Source organism: Pleuronectes platessa, chromosome 7 (assembly GCF_947347685.1).
Source record: "Pleuronectes platessa chromosome 7, fPlePla1.1, whole genome shotgun sequence".
NCBI lineage: Eukaryota > Metazoa > Chordata > Actinopteri > Pleuronectiformes > Pleuronectidae > Pleuronectes > Pleuronectes platessa.
Window position 1 is genome coordinate 20151234 of NC_070632.1, and position 19334 is coordinate 20170567.

At 40.7% G+C, this 19334-nt stretch overlaps 1 protein-coding gene across 1 annotated transcript in view; it reads right to left on the reverse strand.

The window, feature by feature from the left end:
• kcnq1.2 (potassium voltage-gated channel, KQT-like subfamily, member 1.2) overlaps nt 1-19334 on the reverse strand; it is a 164644-nt gene that overhangs the window by 125797 nt on the left and 19513 nt on the right. The window contains exons 7-14 of the mRNA XM_053427268.1: nt 18920-19030; nt 18564-18659; nt 17458-17595; nt 14945-15110; nt 11201-11227; nt 9210-9263; nt 8768-8885; nt 6701-6769 (exon numbers count right to left, since the gene is read on the reverse strand). Of these exons, the coding sequence (XP_053283243.1) occupies nt 6701-6769; nt 8768-8885; nt 9210-9263; nt 11201-11227; nt 14945-15110; nt 17458-17595; nt 18564-18659; nt 18920-19030 (779 nt within the window). The remainder of the gene's footprint in view (nt 1-6700; nt 6770-8767; nt 8886-9209; nt 9264-11200; nt 11228-14944; nt 15111-17457; nt 17596-18563; nt 18660-18919; nt 19031-19334) is intronic.

Below are 19334 nucleotides of genomic sequence, written 5' to 3' on the forward strand. Positions count from 1 at the left end.
TCAAAATTTAAACAAAAGTACCGCATGGACAATTTAATTTCCATTTCCAGGGGCAACAAAAACAAAAACCTTTTGGTATAATCCAAATAAACACATTTTAAGGTTTTTCTAAAATTATTACTATATAATTAAAAGCAGCCATGACACAAAAATGCTTGCGAGTTTGACAATAACTATTTCTCAGGCAATTTTTTCCTTTCAATGATCCCTAGCGTGTGTGCTTTTTGTTTAATTGGGCCCCATATGAATCGTGCTACAGGTGATGGAGTGTACTAGTTCGACTGACGACAAACTGATGCCAAACAAAGCAAGGCAGGGCACAGGAGAATGCTGGGAAAGGTTTGTAAGTGACCCCTGAGAAAACACACACAAACACACACACACACACACACACACACACACATATTTCTGCAACAGACACAAATCTCCTCACTGACTTTTGGCAGTATTAAAAATGACCAGACCTACAGAAGTGGAGCCGTCATGATTTTTTAATTCTTCAAGCAGCACAACAACAGAAATAATGCTCTGCATTAGACTTAATGTAAACTTTGAATATGAAAACTTAAGATACTGACTGCCTGTCTATTTTTGGTTTGCTGCAGCTCGCTGTGCCTCACTGTCTGGCCTGGTTTACTGGCAGTTACTCCTGCTGAATTTGGATTCAACCCTGATATACTGCACCGCACAAGGATACTCCAAAACAGCAATCTACTGCTGTGTGTGCATCCAGGCAGATTTCATTAATGCTAATGGCTGCCAAAACAGAGCTCATAATTTCCAGCCACTGCACCCGGACTAGGTAATGATTTGGTTGCATTCAGTCAGAGATCATGTTGGTGAGGGTATATCTTTTTATTTCTTCCCGATGGTTTATTTCTGCACTCCTTGCTTGCTGAGACTCTGAATTTTCCAACCTGTGGTAGGAGGCAATAAACCGGGCCATCTCTCCCTCCACCTCCCCATCACTGATGGTCTTCCACTATAAAACCTTCGCAGAACCACCGACACCACTGAGGGGGAGTAAACACACTCACCCATCATAACAGTAGCACGAGGACCTTCATAATGCAGGATTCCCAGTGTCAAAATGCACTCTGTAATTAAGTACTTCATGAAAATGCTTTTTATTGCCCTGGGTGTACGTCATAAAAGATGACTAGCCCACTCCCATTTTGGTCCCAGTGGGAGAATAGACTCCAGCAGCCACTGAAACTTCTAACGTGTGTGTCATCTCTGATCTGTGACATACAGTATGTGATTTAGTTTGTTGTGTCCTGATCCAAACAGGAACTTGTTTTACAAGGAATATTAAAATGGTGTGACTTTCTTCATGTGTACCAAAGGATCATTTTCTCTTTGTTTACCACTCAGATACTGTTCAGAAAAAAAGGCTGCAGACTTTTACAGCAGCAGGCGCTGATGTAACACTGGATGTTCTCCACCTTGTAAATTAAGTTATTCAAGAATAGACACTTGATGACGTATGGTGGATGGCCTCAGTATGGCATAGAAGTAGTATTCGGCAACATCCATATAACTACCTTTTCTGTTAACAGCATTTTCAAACTGAAATAATCTGTGTGTAGACATTTGTTGTCTCCTTATCAGTTTGCAGTTTCAAAAAGCACATCACATGAACACGCACACAGAGGATGCACGTGCCATTGTACACAGAAGGCAATTGATTGTTAGTTGCACAAAGAGCTACCAAAAAAATTAGAAGCAGTAATGGCGAAAAGTAAATACAGCACCCCTTCACCAGGTTTCAAGAAAACCTGAGGCTGAAATTAAAATTTTTACTGTATTCCTGCTAATTGACAAATGGTATGAAAACCTAAACTCTTTAGCTTAACTCAACGTGAGCAACTCAAAGGTTCAGAGCTAAGTGAATCAAAGCTGACTTACAGGCCACCAAACAATGTCAATCAAAAGACACTGACCAAATGAAAACACAGGGTATGCTAATGAGGCAATGAGTGTCGATAGAGTTTTGACTGGTTTTGACTAGAGGCCTTAACACTCAAATCCAAACACCCCCAGCCGACTTACTGCCTGCAAGACCAAGCCAATCTCAACTGTAAGTGAACTGTACTACAGGCTTACGTGTAACATTTATTCTGCTTGTATTTTGGCCAAGTGAGGGCAATTAAACCATTTCTAAAACGTGCAAGTGAGTGAAGGTAGAGCGCAGGTCAGCAACCACATAAAAGGGCCCGAGCCTGTAATGAGATTAACTTCTGAATCCCTGCATGCACAGAACACATGAATCAGTGTGTGTGGCTGTTTTACTGCCCCAAGACTTTTTTATGCTCTTAGACATTGGCAGACAGTCAAGAAACCGGGGCACAATTTGTTCTTTTCTTCATTTCTTTCATTTCTCTATCTTTTCATAAAGCAACAGCACCCAGCCAGCTTCTCTTGCTGCGGGGGCAGGAGGCCACTGATCTCACACCATCCGTTTGTGTGCATATGTGTGCATTTGTGTCTCGTGCATGTTCCCAAAGTGGGGCCACTGCCTGGTCTAATTTCTCATTCGAAGAACCTGGCAGTAAAGCCAAACATTTTAAGAGGATTTATTGGATATGTTCACAGTAGAGTCACTGTCGAATCCTGCGTACAGTCCTATAAAATAACTTCTTGGCACATGTGTTGGGGCACAAAGTGACAGCAGGGATAGGACCGTGTCTCACAAACATGTGTCAAAGGGATAATAGTCAAGAAAAAGATTTATTAATAAAGTATTTTAGACTTTTGCTCTTGACTAAACACCATATGCTTGAAACGCCCCTCAGGGCCATTTATATCAGAGTACAGTGTACATGACAGGCATACAGAGGCCACGCAGACAAAAAGTCAATTTGTTCAGAGCTCTGCACAAAAGACGCCAGTTGCTCAGCAGAGAGAGGCCCCTACTTGAGGAGGACGGGCCGTGATGCATGTGTCTCTGCCTGCGATCCCTCCTGTAGGGCTGCAGTGGGTTCTCATTGTTTAACTGCGGCCAGTTTGTAAGAGGGAAACTAATTAAGAGCTGCCTGTAGGTGGCCCAGGCAGACTTTTAAAGGTCTGAGAGGAGACATGGAAGAGGAGGAGGAGGAGGAAGGGGGTCGTGGCCACACCCGGCAAGAAAAAGACACGACTGACTGCCTCAGGTCACAAGATGACAGGCATCACTGATCTGGCGCTGCTTGACAGAATACAGAAGCAGGGGATGTGTTTCTGGAAGAGAATTTTTAGAGAGGCTGAGAGATGAGAACGAGGGAGAGAGAGAGAGAGAGAGAGAGAGAGAGAGAGAGAGAGAGAGAGAGAGAGAGAGAGAGAGATAAGACATAATCACTGCAATCAGCTAAACAAGACCTTCCTCTATTTGGGCCCTAAGTCACACACACACACACACACACACACACACACACACACACACACATACACACACTCACACAAACAGACAGATACAAGTTATTACAACTTGTCTTGATCTTGAAATTTTATGTTGGTTATTTTTGTCCCCATAAACAAAGACAAGTCCCCATGATGTGAATGTGCAAACAGATTTAGGTCCCCACAAAATGATTAATATCCGGACCACACACACACACACACACACACAACCTATCAAACCACTGAGCCACTAGGTTCTCACATATTCTAACGTAAGTACACAATCAGCGGAAATTAGTGTTTGTCTGAAGCGTAACAAATCAAGCCTCATTTACACAGGGCCAAGTAAACAGATAAAGAGTGTTTACAGTAAAAAAGGAAGAACTATCTTAATGGTATATGTGTTATACATAAGTGTATGTTGTTGTATGTTGGAATTTTTTACTTAAGATATTAACAAATCAATTTTGTTAATTTTGTCATCTCAGATCTGTCTCTGTGTGTGTGTTTGTGTGTGTATATTGGGTTTAGAGCCGCAAAAGACATAATTGTGTGCGGACGCTGCCCTGCACAACTTCCTCATCAGAAGCGGACATCACAGACACACAGACACACACACACACACACACACACACACACACACACACACACAGCTTCTGCAGTATCAAACAAACAGTTAAAGGTTCCTGCCGATACTGACACAGAGAAATAAAACTGATACCAGAAATGGCAGATAAAGTCTGTTTGACCAGGCTTTACACAGGAAGGAGCCAGCCCATGTCAAATTTGCATTAAGGCTCGAAGGTGCGGATATGCATTAATTCCTGAGTATAATATAACAGAAAACCGATACAGTGTATGTGCAGGCACATCGCCTCAGGCAGTATGGGTGGATCTGGTAGCTGTCTACAGAAATCCAGATAAGGTTGTCAAATGACAGTGCTGTCCTTCGTGGCGTGACACCGGGGGCAAAACAAACCAGCTGTTATGGGAGTGCCCGACAGGCCCCAATCCGAGCCCGGCTGTTGTGGGCACGGTGGAACAGCAACGGGTATAATTAGACGCAGTCTGTCTCCAAAGCTGGAATACTCCCTCTCACACACTTGGGCATTAACACCCAGTGGTCACACACCCATATACACACGCATCTAATCAGCTCCATAGAAATTAGTCCACGCTAATGGGATGACACAGGCTGAATGTTTCCTTACAGAATTAACCTGGCCTCATGCTTTTACTCTGATTAAATGTGTAAAAAAAATCAATCGGGACATAAAATGATAATAACAGAGGCCGGTAACACAGGCTGCAGAAATAATAATCATAGTTGGGTTTTTATAAGCGTAGAGGTCCCTAAAACCAGTGATGTAAAGTAACAGAGTAAAAGTACTTCGTTACAGTACTTAAGTAGTTTTTTTGAGGATATATACTTTCCTTGAGTATTTATATTCATCAGGACTTCTACTTTTACTCCAGTACATTTAAAAGAAAAAATATTTACTTTTACTCTGTTACATTGACATTGAACACCTCGTTACTCGTTACAAATTAAAATCTGAATATAATTGTCAATCTCTCATCATGATATTGGATTATCTGGACTGTGCATGTTTGCGCGAGAACGGACGGTGCCTCGCGAGGATTACCTGAGGGCGGGACGGGAGATAAGCCGTCAACCGGACTACCGGGGGGGGGCGCAAGACCCTAATCGTCCGGAGGAAACCTTGTTACGAGTTGTACTTCCTCTAGTGTCCAGTTTGATCGTCTTCTTGGCATTACGCCATGGCCATGACCGACTCTGGAGGGGCCATTCTGAGGACCTCACTAAACCATCCAATGGGGAGTAGCGATGTGTGTACAAAGGGCAGGGATGTGATCAATGCGAGCACATTCCCCATCCATTTATTCCCTTTAGAATTATCCAGGTAGGAGCTCGTTTCAGTTCAGTCTTTATTATTTCGGTCTGAAATTTGGCCTGTTCTTCTCTGTACTAGCACTCTGCCGTTTGTTACCGAAAGAGAAACTATCTTATTTTGTTTGCCTAGAACTTCTTTCCTTTTGCTGAGCTATCATAAAGGGCATTGTGTATCATTCATGCTGCTGATTAGAAAGTGAAAGGTCCAAGTTTAGTGATATTTACAGTTAAAAAAAATGTAGTGGTTATACTGTGGTCTATTATTGATCTTAGGAATACTTAAGAGGCCCTTGTTTATTCTGCTGTGTTGGTTCTTTATTGTCCCTAGAAGATCAGATGCACTAGTCCAATACTATTTGAACCTCAGCATCTGGGGTTTGAATGTTTACAAATATACCTTATATGTATATTTTTGTTATAATTTTTCAGTTAGTTGAAATAAATCCTGATGAGAATAATTTTGGGTTGCTTGTGTCCGTATAGGGCTACCATAAAAAACACTTAGCATGTTTAAGTTTGGTACTTCTACTTTTACTTTTGATACTTAAGTACATTTCAACACCAGATACTTTTGATACTTAAGTACATTTAATATGAGCTACTTTAAGACTTTTACTCAAGTCATTTTCTTACGGGTGACTTTTACTATGACCGAAGTCACTTTCAGGTAAGATATCTGTACTTTTACTCAAGTATGGTTTTCAAATACTTTATACACCACTGCCTAAAACAACATGTATGTTGTTTTAAGCTGTACCAGCATGTTGCCTGCAGACTGTGTAAGAAGAATGCTATCATCTCATAGTTGCTAATAGAAATCTATTTATATTTCCATTAATATGTTAAGATTGTGGCTCACGTCTTTACATCCTCTACCTCGGCCAGTTTAAAAGCCCCAATCTGAAATACTTTAGTGTACGATGCTACCGTGTATAATTTTAGGTGATTTTCTTTCTAAATCTAAAACTATTTTAAATTTTTCTGCCTTGTTTGCACCAAAGGAATGTGTCGTCAAGCAGTTGCTAACTGCTCTGAGAACTTTAATAGTACCCTTTGAATGCGATTAAGATGAATACATGACTACATAACGTGACTAAGGTCAGATTACTACATTTCTAATTTTTTGACCTAAAAAAAATACATAAAAACAATAGGTTTCTATCTAGGAACAAAATACACCCATAATAAAATATGAGTAACTGTAATCACATTTTCCAGGAGTGACAATCAAATTGTAAATGATTAATGGCAGTTTGGGTGTTGGCTAGTTGTGGTTTTCTATACCATGTCAAAATTGACATTTTCCTTCGAGCTTTTTGGCCCATCAGATACGATCAGGGTGGATAGAGTAATGGAGAGGTAGAGAAAAGGGAAAGAGGAAGAATAGCGGGAGAGCCAGTCCAGTACCTTGTGGAATTCAAGTGGTGTGTGGAGAAAGAGTCCTGGAGCGATGCCACGAACGGGCAGGTCAAAAGAATGCAAGAGAGCGAACAAGTATTCTGCAGCTCGTAACTCTCGTTTTAGCGTTGCAGTTTGTTTTATTAATTTGTTTTCACTAGGAATGAAAACGACTGGATGGTTGGAGGGTCTTTTATCACCCCTCATGACTAAACTAACCAAAAACAAGAAATTGAGTGACGCGGTGCAAGAACTTTGCCGAATATGGTAACAACTGTGTTCCTCTGTACAAAAGGTTGCTTAGCTTTTTGTTTTCAAGGGGGCACAGCGAGGAGAATGCAGAGCAAAGCCAGAGGCCAGAGATGGAGTTGAATGACAGGGGTGACTGTATCTCTGCAGGGATCCGCAGCAGGGAAAAGAAAGGCCATTAGACAAAGAGGGTCAAAACAACATCCACGTCTATGAGAATCAACACCATTGCACTCATCTATTTTTTCTTGTCTTTGAAATTAGATGTTGTTATATATTATAACATCTAAAATTATATTGTATTTTTGATTGGACCAGATCTAAGCTCTGCCTGGTCCTCACCATCAAGCCTTCCTGATCTCCTCTACTCTGGATTCTCCCTCAGATCGGCAATCCTCTGCACCCTCCTCCTCCTCCTCCTCCTCCTCCTGCTCTGACACAGTTCAATCCTTCCACCTGATATTTGGAGGTTTCAATAAAGACTGATTATATTGATATTAAAATCCTGCCTCTGTGTTCAGCTTTTCAACTGATATGTCTGTGAAAGACTCATAGTCTGAACAGATTTATTGGACAGGTTCCAAATCTTAGATCCAGTGAATAAGTCAAATAATAGAAAGATCCATCTCAAACATTAAATTGTATATTTGGAACATTAGATCCTCTCGCTACACTGTACTTCAAATTTGATTCACAAATATAAGAACTAATTCAGAAATGCAGCTAACATAAAAGCTCATAAAAAGGAGTAAATGTAATACAGAAAATAAAAACATTCTGCATGTCAACATTTCGCAGCAAATCTCAGAAGCCTTCAGTGCACATGAGCTGTCATCATGACTCTGCAGATCACTGTGGAAGATGTAAACTAAACTAATGCATATACATATAGTGACAGGGAACAACCACATGTACACAAAACATCAACTACATGATAACCTCTGTGTGGACTCCGCCAGTCACCCACTGCAGGAATGAAGCCAAATGTCATTGTTGACATATTTTCTGAGTTTTTTCCAATTGCGTCATCAACCCCCCCACTCGCTCAAGGTGAATCCAGCGAGGGATCCCTGCTGTGTTCAAACATCAGGTTCTCCTGGATTTCTAGGGACATTATAACCTAGGAGGCCAGGTGGAGAAAGTCGATAAACCTGCTGAGCATCTCACTCGGACATTTGCGTTCACACAGCTTTGTACCTCTTCCAGAGGAAATACGGAGTAACCCAGAGTTCAGTGCTTGACAGAGAGCAGCTTAGGTGAACACGTGTTGTAAAAGATGCCCGTGGAAACATGTGAAAACCCCAAGTGGGAGAACTGGGGATGGAAAGAGGGATGGAGAGTGAACTTATGTAGCAATCAAGAGCACGCTTTATACAGCAAACTGACAGAGGAAGCAAAGAAATCACATTTTGATGAAACTCATTTGCTCGAGTGGCTCAGCAGGAGGAAGAAACATCGTCGAAAAAATCACACAGCAACAAAGAGCAGGGAATTCTCAACCCTCTGAGGGCATGTGGCGACAAGCTCTCAGTACCCGAACATGTCCTACATCCAACTGAGAGGGATTTCTTTGTCATTTCCCTCAAGACTAAAGGGATAATCCTCTTTATAAGCCTGTGTACCTGGTAAGGCCTCGGCCCTCGAGAGCCTCTTTAACCCTCGAGAGAGTTCAACAAAACAACTTCATTTAGAGAGGGGCCTGAGGGGCTCTGCTGCTGAAGGCCTTCATGATAATGATAAGTAGGAAAAATCTGTATAACGTGGTTCAGCCAGAGCAGGGTGATGCAACTCCAGAGGAGAGCAAAGGGAGAAAGTCATGGGACTTACTGGGTTTTGTCCGTCACCACTGGCAGGGGAACGTCCTCACCCATGTAGTCGAGCTCATCGGTTATGCTGCTGGTGCGGGAGATGTCGATGGAGGTGTTGTTGTCGTGATTCCTCCTCACTGAAAATCACAAGAATCATGTACAATCTTATAAACTATATATAAAATTTTTATTGACTTAATTTGAATACAAAGAAAACATAAATAGTTGTGTTATAGCCTTAAAACTACCAGGTACAAAAGTGTTAATTTAATCATTTTGCAAATAAACAAATTTCTCTGCTGGACTATTTCACATCAGAGAGAAGATCTATTTTACGTTAATTTGAATTAAAGTTTGATCTTTTATGACCAAGGACAATGTTCAATTTTAAAGCAAAATAATTAGAGAAGGGCAGATGTGTGTAAAAAAGAAAAAAGCAGACACGGAGAAATGACAGATACCTGGAGAGCCAGGACAGCTCTGAGCAAAAGACGACCAAGAATGATGATGAGGGCCTGACGTCGTGCAACAATAATAAGTGGAGAAGAAAAAGAAAGAAAAAGTTGAAAACACAATTTACAACAGTGGGTTTCTTCACTTCAATTCTAAACTGGAATGGCAATGAGTGGATCAGATACCTCCACCAGGGCCCAGCAGTCGCATAAAGTCCAATCAAGCTGCACCAAATTGCACAAACCCATAGATATCAGTCCCTTAATGTACCTCATTTATTTCATCAAGATCCCTGAAAAAACACCTTTTCTCACTGTTCATGGTATCACTACTGTTTCAATCAGACAACTCACGGTCAAATGTTTATTGCAACAGTAGAAAATGTTAGTGTTTGGCTTCTCGGCTCCAACTTAATCCCTCCCCCAGATATGATTACACGCAGGCAGTGCGGCAGTTCTAACTGATAACATGGACACTGTAAAAAAAAACTAGATTTTCCACGACAAAATGTAATGGGCTCTTCCTACGTAAACTTCAGTTTTGTGGTAATCTGCTCAGTTGTTTTAATGTAATGCTTACAAACAAACATGGAGGTGGAAACATTTAGGTAATTAACATGAAGACTTGTAAAAAAAATCTCTATACATGAGAGGATCTTTTTAATTGATAATTTACAGCAGGGGACAACCTGTGCAGGAGGATAAATTGCAGTGCTCCTCCAGCTCCACCATGCAGCTGGATGGCTGCCGGTGCGGCTAAAAACTACAGCAAAGAACAACATGTGTGGAGGGGGGGGGCCTTGACCTGCAGTCAGACCGTCAGCCGAGTTTGACATGTCTCTCGTCCAAACCACCGGGCCTCCATTGTGGCCGAGAATGGAGAGGCAAATCTACGTCCAAGAACAGAATGACCACTCCAATTTGAGTAAAAGCCATTCAGCCTCTCTTGTTTTCCATCATCGAGTTTGTTTAACATTGTCCAAGCCGGAAGAATAGACATGCAATAGAGGGAGGAGAGTGGAGAGGAAAAGTGGGAGGGGGGGGGGGGGGGGTGTAATCAGAGCCACCTTCAGAGCCCCTAACTTCAACTCAGTGAAGGAGACATGCACCTACTTATCAGCTACATAAACGGGATAAGGGTTTATGGACATGTATGTGGTTTATCTGGACCATCAGTGCAAACGTGTTTTGGAAGGGAGAGAACGAGCCGAGGGCAGGAGAGAGAGAAAAAAAAGACTGTGAGATAGAGCTAAAGAGGGAGAGAGGGAAAGAGAGACGGAGCGCGCCATTCAGAGATTCTCAAAGACCGGGAGGTACGTGGGACCAGACAGATAAGTAGAGCGATAAGCCGGACATTGACCGAATCAAACAATGACCAGTTTATTTCTGACCACTGGTGCTCCACAATGAGCACTCATCAACTCCACAACCCCTCTGCCTCTCTTTCAGTGTCCCCGTCTCGGCCTCCCCGGTCCCCACTATAGGCCCCTGCCCCATTCCTATCCGGGCCAGCCATGTTCCTCCCTCACCCATGGTGTTGGCAGGGCACCCAGTAAAGAAAACAGGCCAGGTCAACCCAGGACCAGTGTCTGACTGTCTCTCTCTCTCTCTCTCTCTGTGTCTCTCTCTCTGCTTGGCTCTGGTTTGGTCCAGTTGGGGACAAAGGCAGAGCCAGTGAGCGAGTCTAATTAAAATACTGTCTGGGCCACATTAAAAAGGAAGGCTAGCTAATGATTAACACAGAGGAGTTTTTAATGAGAGAAAAAGAAGTACTTGACTATTGGAAGGGGCTGCTGCTCAGACCGAGCAGTGAACACACACACTATATGCTCAGCCTTTGTGTCTGTCGTTTGGACAAAGAACAACTGGTTCATAAAAAGAGTCTGTCTTCTTGTAACTTGGATTTTATTAGCACCGTTTATACTTCAAAGTTACACAATTAAGAAGTGGAAACTGGAGGGACGTGCATCTCAGTGGTGATGGGAGCTAGGAGGACTAACCTGTTTGTCTGAGCATCCTGTTGATTCCTGCACAGAAAGGAAAAAAGGGTTTAATATGGGAGCACACAGCAATTTGTGCTGAAATTACACAAACGTAATCAATGACCTCTTATCAGTTCCTGCTTATCAACACCACTTATCTCACAAACTATAGAGACAGTATCCATTGTCTTTCCCACAGCCAGGCCGACTGCAGTCAGATAAAGTCTAACCAGGATGTTTGTAGACGATCAGTTATCAGTTCAATGTTGGTCTCGTTTGTAGTTTTATTACAACGTGCTCATATATGTATAGAAAGTGATTTGGTAACATTTTGGACACATCACACACTATGTATGCCACCGAAAATCTCTCCAAATTGGTACTTACATTAACATATTTACAACCTCAAAAGTAATATTTAAAGTACTTTAGACTTTTTAAGGCCTTAAATTTAGATAATTAAAAACTAGAGAAACCAAACTCCTTAACAACATTAGCTAATTCATAAACATTATCTAGTCAAATCATAATTACATCCATTTGCTATTTAGGACAAATGATTTATAGAAAGTACTGTATAGAACCTGATGCATGGTGAGCTTACACAGATAATGCATTTTCACTGAGTCAGTGAGTTAAAAGCAGAAGGAGCATCACTGATCATGAGATATCTTAACAGCCATTGTTTCCAAACTCCATGGACAATGTTTAATTAGAATTGGCAACTGCTCAAGTTCATGGAGTTGAACAAATCAATTATAGAGGGTTGGTACTCGCTCTCATTAAAACTCAAAAACCTCTACAACAATATTCTACAAGAGTCGCTGGCCTAGATCCCCGGGACGCGGTCACTAGGATGTGTCTGTTTGTTTTTTTTGGCTTTCCATTTTTCTTTGAATTTTAATCATTGTTATTTGCTGCATATTCTGTGTATCTGTTGTTATTTTCAAATGTTCACAAATAAAAGCAATTTTTTAAAACTTTTCCATCTCTCTGCTGTGTATGTTTCTAAGAAATCTAGGAGTCAAGCATCAATTTGAATCATGATGACATTTAAAAAAAAGCAGCAACCCCCAGAATAGAGATTTCTGTTTTATGGCTGGTTTAGCAAAGGTAATTGAGTCCGATGCTGTTTCACCTCTACACATTATCATTAGTGACAGCAGGCTGCAGATGTTGGTTTCTTCCATCCCAGCTTGTCCAATTCATTTTCCACTCCATAGTCTCACCCTGTCTGACCTTAGGTGAATACACAGAAAACTGACAGAACGTAAGAATTACCTGTTGAAAGCTTAATAAGGTTCATGTTATGGTATAGATATGTGACTACTGGGTGAAATGGGATATCTAACTGGTTTGGCACTTTTTTCCTCTCACACAGGTTCTCCTTTATCTCCATCTAAGATCCACCCAATTAGGCAGGAAACTGAACTGTTCCCCTCGTAAGTGGTTGATGTTTTAGTGATGTTCTGCCTTTATGTCACTCCAGCTGCTTTTATGACTCCTTTGACAGGAAAAACTCATTAAGTACATTTATTAACATGTCAATATATTTGGTAGGGTTGTCGTTTTAACACAGGAAGTATAACCGCCACCCCCTGTAACCATCAGCTCTTTCTATGGATTCAAAACAAAAAATTTGCATGTTTTGTGTAAGTGATGAAACAATTAGGAATTCATAAGGGGAGAAATGTATATATAAATAATGAGTGTATGCTTTGAATGCAACAGAATGGATGTAGTCAAGCTTTTTTCAAAATCATGAAAAAAAAAGATCTTGGCTTTGACATGATTACACCAATATTAGTAAACTGCAAGGGTTATAAATTCCAACCTTGACAAGTCCATATAGGTTTTTATTTCTACCCAGGCTCAGCGTGAGTATCAGTGGCCAGCAGTGAGGACAAGTGAAGCAGTAAAGACCTTGTAACCATGACCTCTAATCACCACTGAGACTTAAATGGCTTCCATATGGCCCACTGGAGACACCTGGCAGCCATCTTGGCTCTAAGGGGGAATCAGGATAGGGCCTCTGTTTATTGTGTGAAAATGAGAAACCAGCCCATTACAACAACTCCAATAATGTGTCATACTCTAAACTGATTGCATAAACTGAGAGAACCAAACAAAGCTTAGCTCTAAATACCACATTCAAGTAGATCCTTTACGCTGTAATTGGCTCTGTCAGGCAGAGGTGCTTTGTGACTTGTCTACACTACTGAATATAGTTTTTGCACAGATGTCTTACTCCTGGTTTTAAAAAAAATCTCCAACCACACGACCTCCGTCAAGATAAGTAGACGAAAAGGACTAGAAATGCTCTAACAGGCTTGGCCAGTAGGTGGCGATACAGTCTATGTCAATGATCTGTTAAATACCAGAGAAGAACGCTGCCGACCAAGTAATATTGGGCAAGGCTGACAAAAATGGTGTAGTATTTTGGAAGGCGATTGTAAAAAATCCTTAGTTATAGTGACTTTAAACACCATTTGTGTGTGGAGCACATGCCCATATGAAGAGGATAAGGGTTGTTGAGCAAAATATCCACATTTAGGGGACAGGTTAAAGAAGGCTTAAAGAATAAGCTACTGTCAATGAGTAACATGCTCAGGGTTATACTTTTTATACATGCAGATGTCTAGCAGATAAGATGCTAACATACAACACATCAAGAAATAAACACAGCTGAGGATTGTGGGAATCTCTGTGGTTAGGTAAGTCATTTGTCAGAAACCATTGGCCAAACTGAAATTTCTGTCATCACAAGATTTGCTTGTACATGTGTCTCACTAATATCGCCACAAAGATGGAGAAGAGAGATATTGGGATTAATCTATTTATGATTATGATCTCTGGTGGAGACAGTGAGCCCCCTATGCTCTAAGTATAAACACGTTTGAATAGGCCCCCATCTTTAGCAATTTTTTACTGTCAGATCTAAAGTAGTGTGACACAATAAGATGTTGAGCTCATAGTTTATAGCTTTTGTGGTGACTCTTCAAACGTAAAAAATTAAGTATTATTAGATTTGGCGACAGAAATATTCAGTGAAAGTAATTTTACGTTTATCTACAGTATTTATTTTTAAACCATTTAAAATAAAGATGGAAAACAGGATGAATGTACAAGCTGAAAATAAATTTATCTCAAGCAAGTGCCAAAACAAAAGGCTTTCCAAAGAGTTGTTTTGGCTACTTAAATGCCGTGAATGCAAAAGCACATGAAACGTCAATTTCAAGGCAGCATGACATAATTTCACATCCCTCAACATACATTATTTCATGAAACAAAACTGACAGGAACAGATTAAAAAAAGGTGGCTTTCATCTCTGCAACTCGAGTTTAGTCCACATGACATATGGTACATAATTGCCAGCTGCCCTTAAACTGTATAACAACAGCAAAGATAGCTACACAATAATATTCAATGTTGTTGAGAGACACCTTCACAGAGCTGGAGGCGTCAAGTTCTGAAAAACCACAATGCTGTGAAGTCAGCTTGTTTGAGCAGTGACATAATTGGCCTCAGATCTTTTATTGTGAAATTGTGGTTCACTTGACTGAGACTGAACGGTTGGAGGAAAGATCGTTTTCAGAAGCTGGATGGTTTTCTTTGGATGATATGTTTGGGTTAATGAACTTCAGAGTGACAATAATCCTCAATATATTTGATATCTATTTCTAACTGTCACTGTACATCGCAGTAACCATGAGAACACTTGAAACTTGAAACTTGAAACAGTACTATTCTCAGTGCATTACCTTCGGCATTCCCCCTCGGCTCTTCCAAGAAAAAGGTGCCATCTTTCTTCTCCTCTGAGTCATCGATGTGATCGTAGGTGATCTGGGGGATGGATATGCCTCTCTCTGACGCTTCACGCATTGAACTATTACCACTGGACTTCAGCCTCCTCTTGGTTCCCCTTTTCTGACAGAGGAAACAGCAGCACCCACATCAAAAAGTGTGTCGGGATTATAATAATGACATGTAGAGTAATTACAACAAATGGGATAATTAAAAGAGTCGATACCTGAAAATAACCAACAGAATTACATCCATGAGATGATGTCATAGTCAAAAGAGGAGTTTTTTTTGCCTTTACTTCACATTATCCCTCTCAAAAATTAGTTACATAAGCTCCCTATTATAGCTCAGCCTCCATAGTTCACCCATTGTAGCACTGCTGACATTGCACCAGCCAGCCTGTCTCACGGTCCATTATGCTGATGTTTGTGAACTCTTTCATTTACAACAGCAACTCCTGTCCAAGCATAAGGGGACAACCCACTAATCAAGTCGGAATCTAATCCCAGTTACTTCCTATTTGGGTACAACTGTACACATGAAGTTGATGAGGCAAAGGGATAAACGAGATCAGGTCATCAAGGTCATGCAACTCTCTGCTCTTTGTCTGAACTATGAATATTCTGTCAGGGCCAAAGCCAATAGAAGAAAAGAAAAAAATGGATTAATTGACCTACTGGATCTGTCAAAGACAATAGCCACTTTCATTCATTTAATTTCATTTAATTTTGAAAACAGAATGCCACGAGTTTTGTAGCATATTGAAGAGTCAAATCTTTTGATTTAGACTGGAGACATTTTGTAAGATTAAGCGATTCACTTGACTTGCTGATGCATGTTGTCTGTTTGAACCACAAATTGTGAGTGATAGTCTGGTCACAATCATTCACACCCAGCTTTCTTTTATATACCTGTGTAGTTCATGTTGTTGGTATATAAAACCTGACCTCGAACCTCTGAGCTTGCCTACTGGGGACAAGCTGTTTAATCTCAGTTTAACACATAGCTTTTTTATACCCATGTCCCAGCAACTTCCTGGACCTCAATGGGGCTCCAGTCCAATTCACAGACCAACCGACCCTCACCAACGTCATGGATGTGGCCTTTATAGAAACTCAATTATCTGGACTCAGTGGATCAGACTTTGGCATTGACTAGTGGCCAACAGTTCGGTCCAAAAACCCGACGTTTGAATGACTCATTAGGAGAGCGAGAGAGAGAGGTGGAGCCTGACTCAAAGGGAGAAGAAGTAAAGGTAGGGAGAAGCTGTAACAAGTTTGAAAGACAGGAACAGAGAGATGGAGTTAATATAAAAAGAGGAGAGGGATGAAACTCATTGTGAATGGGAAGGAGCGGGAATGAGATGAGGCAGAGGAAAATAGAGAGGGGACAGAAAGAGCAGAAAGGAAAAGAACAAAGCCCATCAAACAGAGAAGAAACAGAAGCAAGTCTTGAATGAGGGTTAGGGAGAGAGAGAGAGAGAGAGAGAGAGAGAGAGAGAGAGAGAGAGAGAGAGAGAGAGAGAGAGAGAGAGAGAGAGAGGTAAATCAGAGGAGAAAGTCACAAGCTGAAACAGAAAAGAGCGGAAGCAGGCTTCGCTCTCCCCAATGCATGTGGGCTCAATGCTACACAAAGATTTTTTTGTTGTTGTTCTACTAGACAAAGGTTTACTCCCATGAGAAAGGCGGCGGTGACATCATCTCAACTGACTGAGTCTTTGTGCCGCCCAGACAAAGGCCTCAAGTCATCCTGGTGGAGTCAAGCCTTGGTAGGGAGGAGGGGGGGGAATGCACGAGTGAGTGAGTGAGTGAGTGAGTGTGTGTGTGTGTGTGTGTGTGTGTGTGTTTGTGGGAACTTAACTTGCCATTTTAAGCTGCACGGCCCAGACACAACATAGCTAATATTGTTGTGAAAGGTGACATGCACAAGGAAACAATACGGTGTGGGTCAGCCATTCAAAACCACAGCGTGCACTATCACAGTCTGATGACTTCTTCTGAAAACATGACGAGTTCTTGTTGTTCCACAGCTCAAGCTCAAATGGTAATTCAATTGTGCATTATAACTTATTCCTTTTTAAATGCAATATAGGACATACCATGTATTGATTTTTTATATTAAAATGACATATCTAAAATAAGAATGAACAAATAAATGGACATTTGCCCAAAGTTTGGACTGAATTATGTTAATCTCTGGATGGAGTTTCTCCTCAGTGGACAGATCAAAGTGAAGAGACAGAACAAACTAGGAGAGAGAGAGAGAGAGAGAGAGAGACGAGGAGACGATGGTTGGATATAAACCAAGGGCATCACAAGGTCAAAGACAAACTTAATATCTAATGGATATAACGTTTTTTTTAAGGGGAATAACTGGCCTGTCTTCTGAGAAAAGCAAATCAAAATCAGCTGAAAACTCACGAGCCAAAAAATAATATTGGTTCAGGTTTGAAGTTCAAAGTAGTAATTACCGATAGGTGCAGTTTCCTAATGTTAGGACTGGAGTTGTCAGATTCCACTTTGGTGACAGCCTGTGGAGTCAGGACGTACATTTTCCATGTAGTAGCACAGCCGAATGGTTTCTCTGCTGCATAACACCTCCACAGTGTCTGAGGAGGGCAGGTTAAAACACAGAGTTACTGTTTGTCAGTCCAATCAAAAATTGTAAACCAATCAGAGGACTATGCCAGTGGTGCAACAGTAAACCAGGTACATTGTGTCCTATAGTTTTTAGTTCAACATTTTAAAATTAAGTTTGTTTGATTTACTAAAAGTATTTATCAATACAAAGTCATAAAGTTGACATTTGTCAGTGTCCTGCAAGAATTCAGGTGTCTTTGTGTCACAGGTGTATAAACTCTCAGTGGTTGTGTGTCAGTTGTATTCAGTGTGACTGTAACCCTTGTAATGGTTCGATTTCTGGCACTGGATAGCTACAATTCACCTCTGGCACTGATGGTGTGCAGCTCACCTTTTCCACAACTCAATGGGAATTTCCAGAAAACAAACACTACAACTTTTTCTCTGTTCAGTTTCCAAACTTTGCTGAAGTTTTCATTGGCCAGATCTGAGGAGTGCAAGTTTGCACCTTTCAAAAAAAATAAAGATCAGATTCTGGAGCCATGTTCACGGTCCAATAAAAACATGTCCATGGGTCTGTTTACTGTCTGACCCGGTTTTTTAAGGATATCTTGTAGTTTAGTATGAAACGCTTGAATACATCACCACAGCACACACCAGCCCCTGCATTTGACTTCAGGATACAGGACATTAATAAAGTGATGGATTCAAAATAGTTTAGTTTATATCTTTTATGAGAAAACCCAGATGCCCTTTGATATTTCCTTAAATGTACAATATGCAACTTTGGCCCATACAGGTCTCTTTCTGTATTAAAGTTGTATTCCCATCACGCAGCAAAAGGCAATGAACATTCTTGGAACATTTTAGAGAATGTAATTACACAAGTCAACCAAATATATAAATATAGCTTTAATATTTTAACACATTTGAATGAAACAGTGTTACATATAATATCTTTATAGTCAAGATGCTTCAATTTTATGCTAAAATGTACCTGAATGAGACAGGCTGCAGCAGGAATCTGTCTGTTGAAATGCTTCTGTCTCTGCTTCTGTTGAACCTTTAGAGCAAAACCTGAGCCCAAGATACCCTGGTAGGGGAGAATTAAGTTTTAATGTACAAATAAATGGTATATCACAATAACGATGTAGGTAGATACTTAAAATTTAAATCATTAAATCTGCACATTAGTACTAAAAATGCTAAAGATAAATAATCGTATTGTTCCTCATCACTGAGCAAAGTGGGAACCAAGCTAATAAGGTTGGGATATAATAAAAGCAGTTTAATAACATTTTAGTGGAAGTCGTTCCCTGCTGCTTATGAATCTAGGATTAAAATCATATTTACAGCCGGCAGAGCAAAGAAGGAGATGGCGAAGACGCTGAAGCAAGAGGCAATGGCCTTGCCGACCCACGTTTGAGGAATTTTGTCTCCATAGCCGATGGTGGTGACAGTCACCTGTAGAGACAGAGAAGTAATGCAGTTCCTATTAAATCTATAGAGATTAATATAGCCAGAATGTAAGAACAATTTGTGCTCTATTGACACAAGAAAGACATGAGACATAACAAAAGCTAAACGGTGGTGTGTTTAGGCAAACCAGAGAGTATATTCATTATGGATTTCAAAACAAAAGTCTGACCAAAAACAAAGCCTGACAGTAGAGTAAGTATTATAATACTTGTCCTTAAAAAGGAGCCCATGAGAAATCTTTTAATGAAATTACTACTGATGTGTTTTATCAATGTAGAGTTCATGTCAG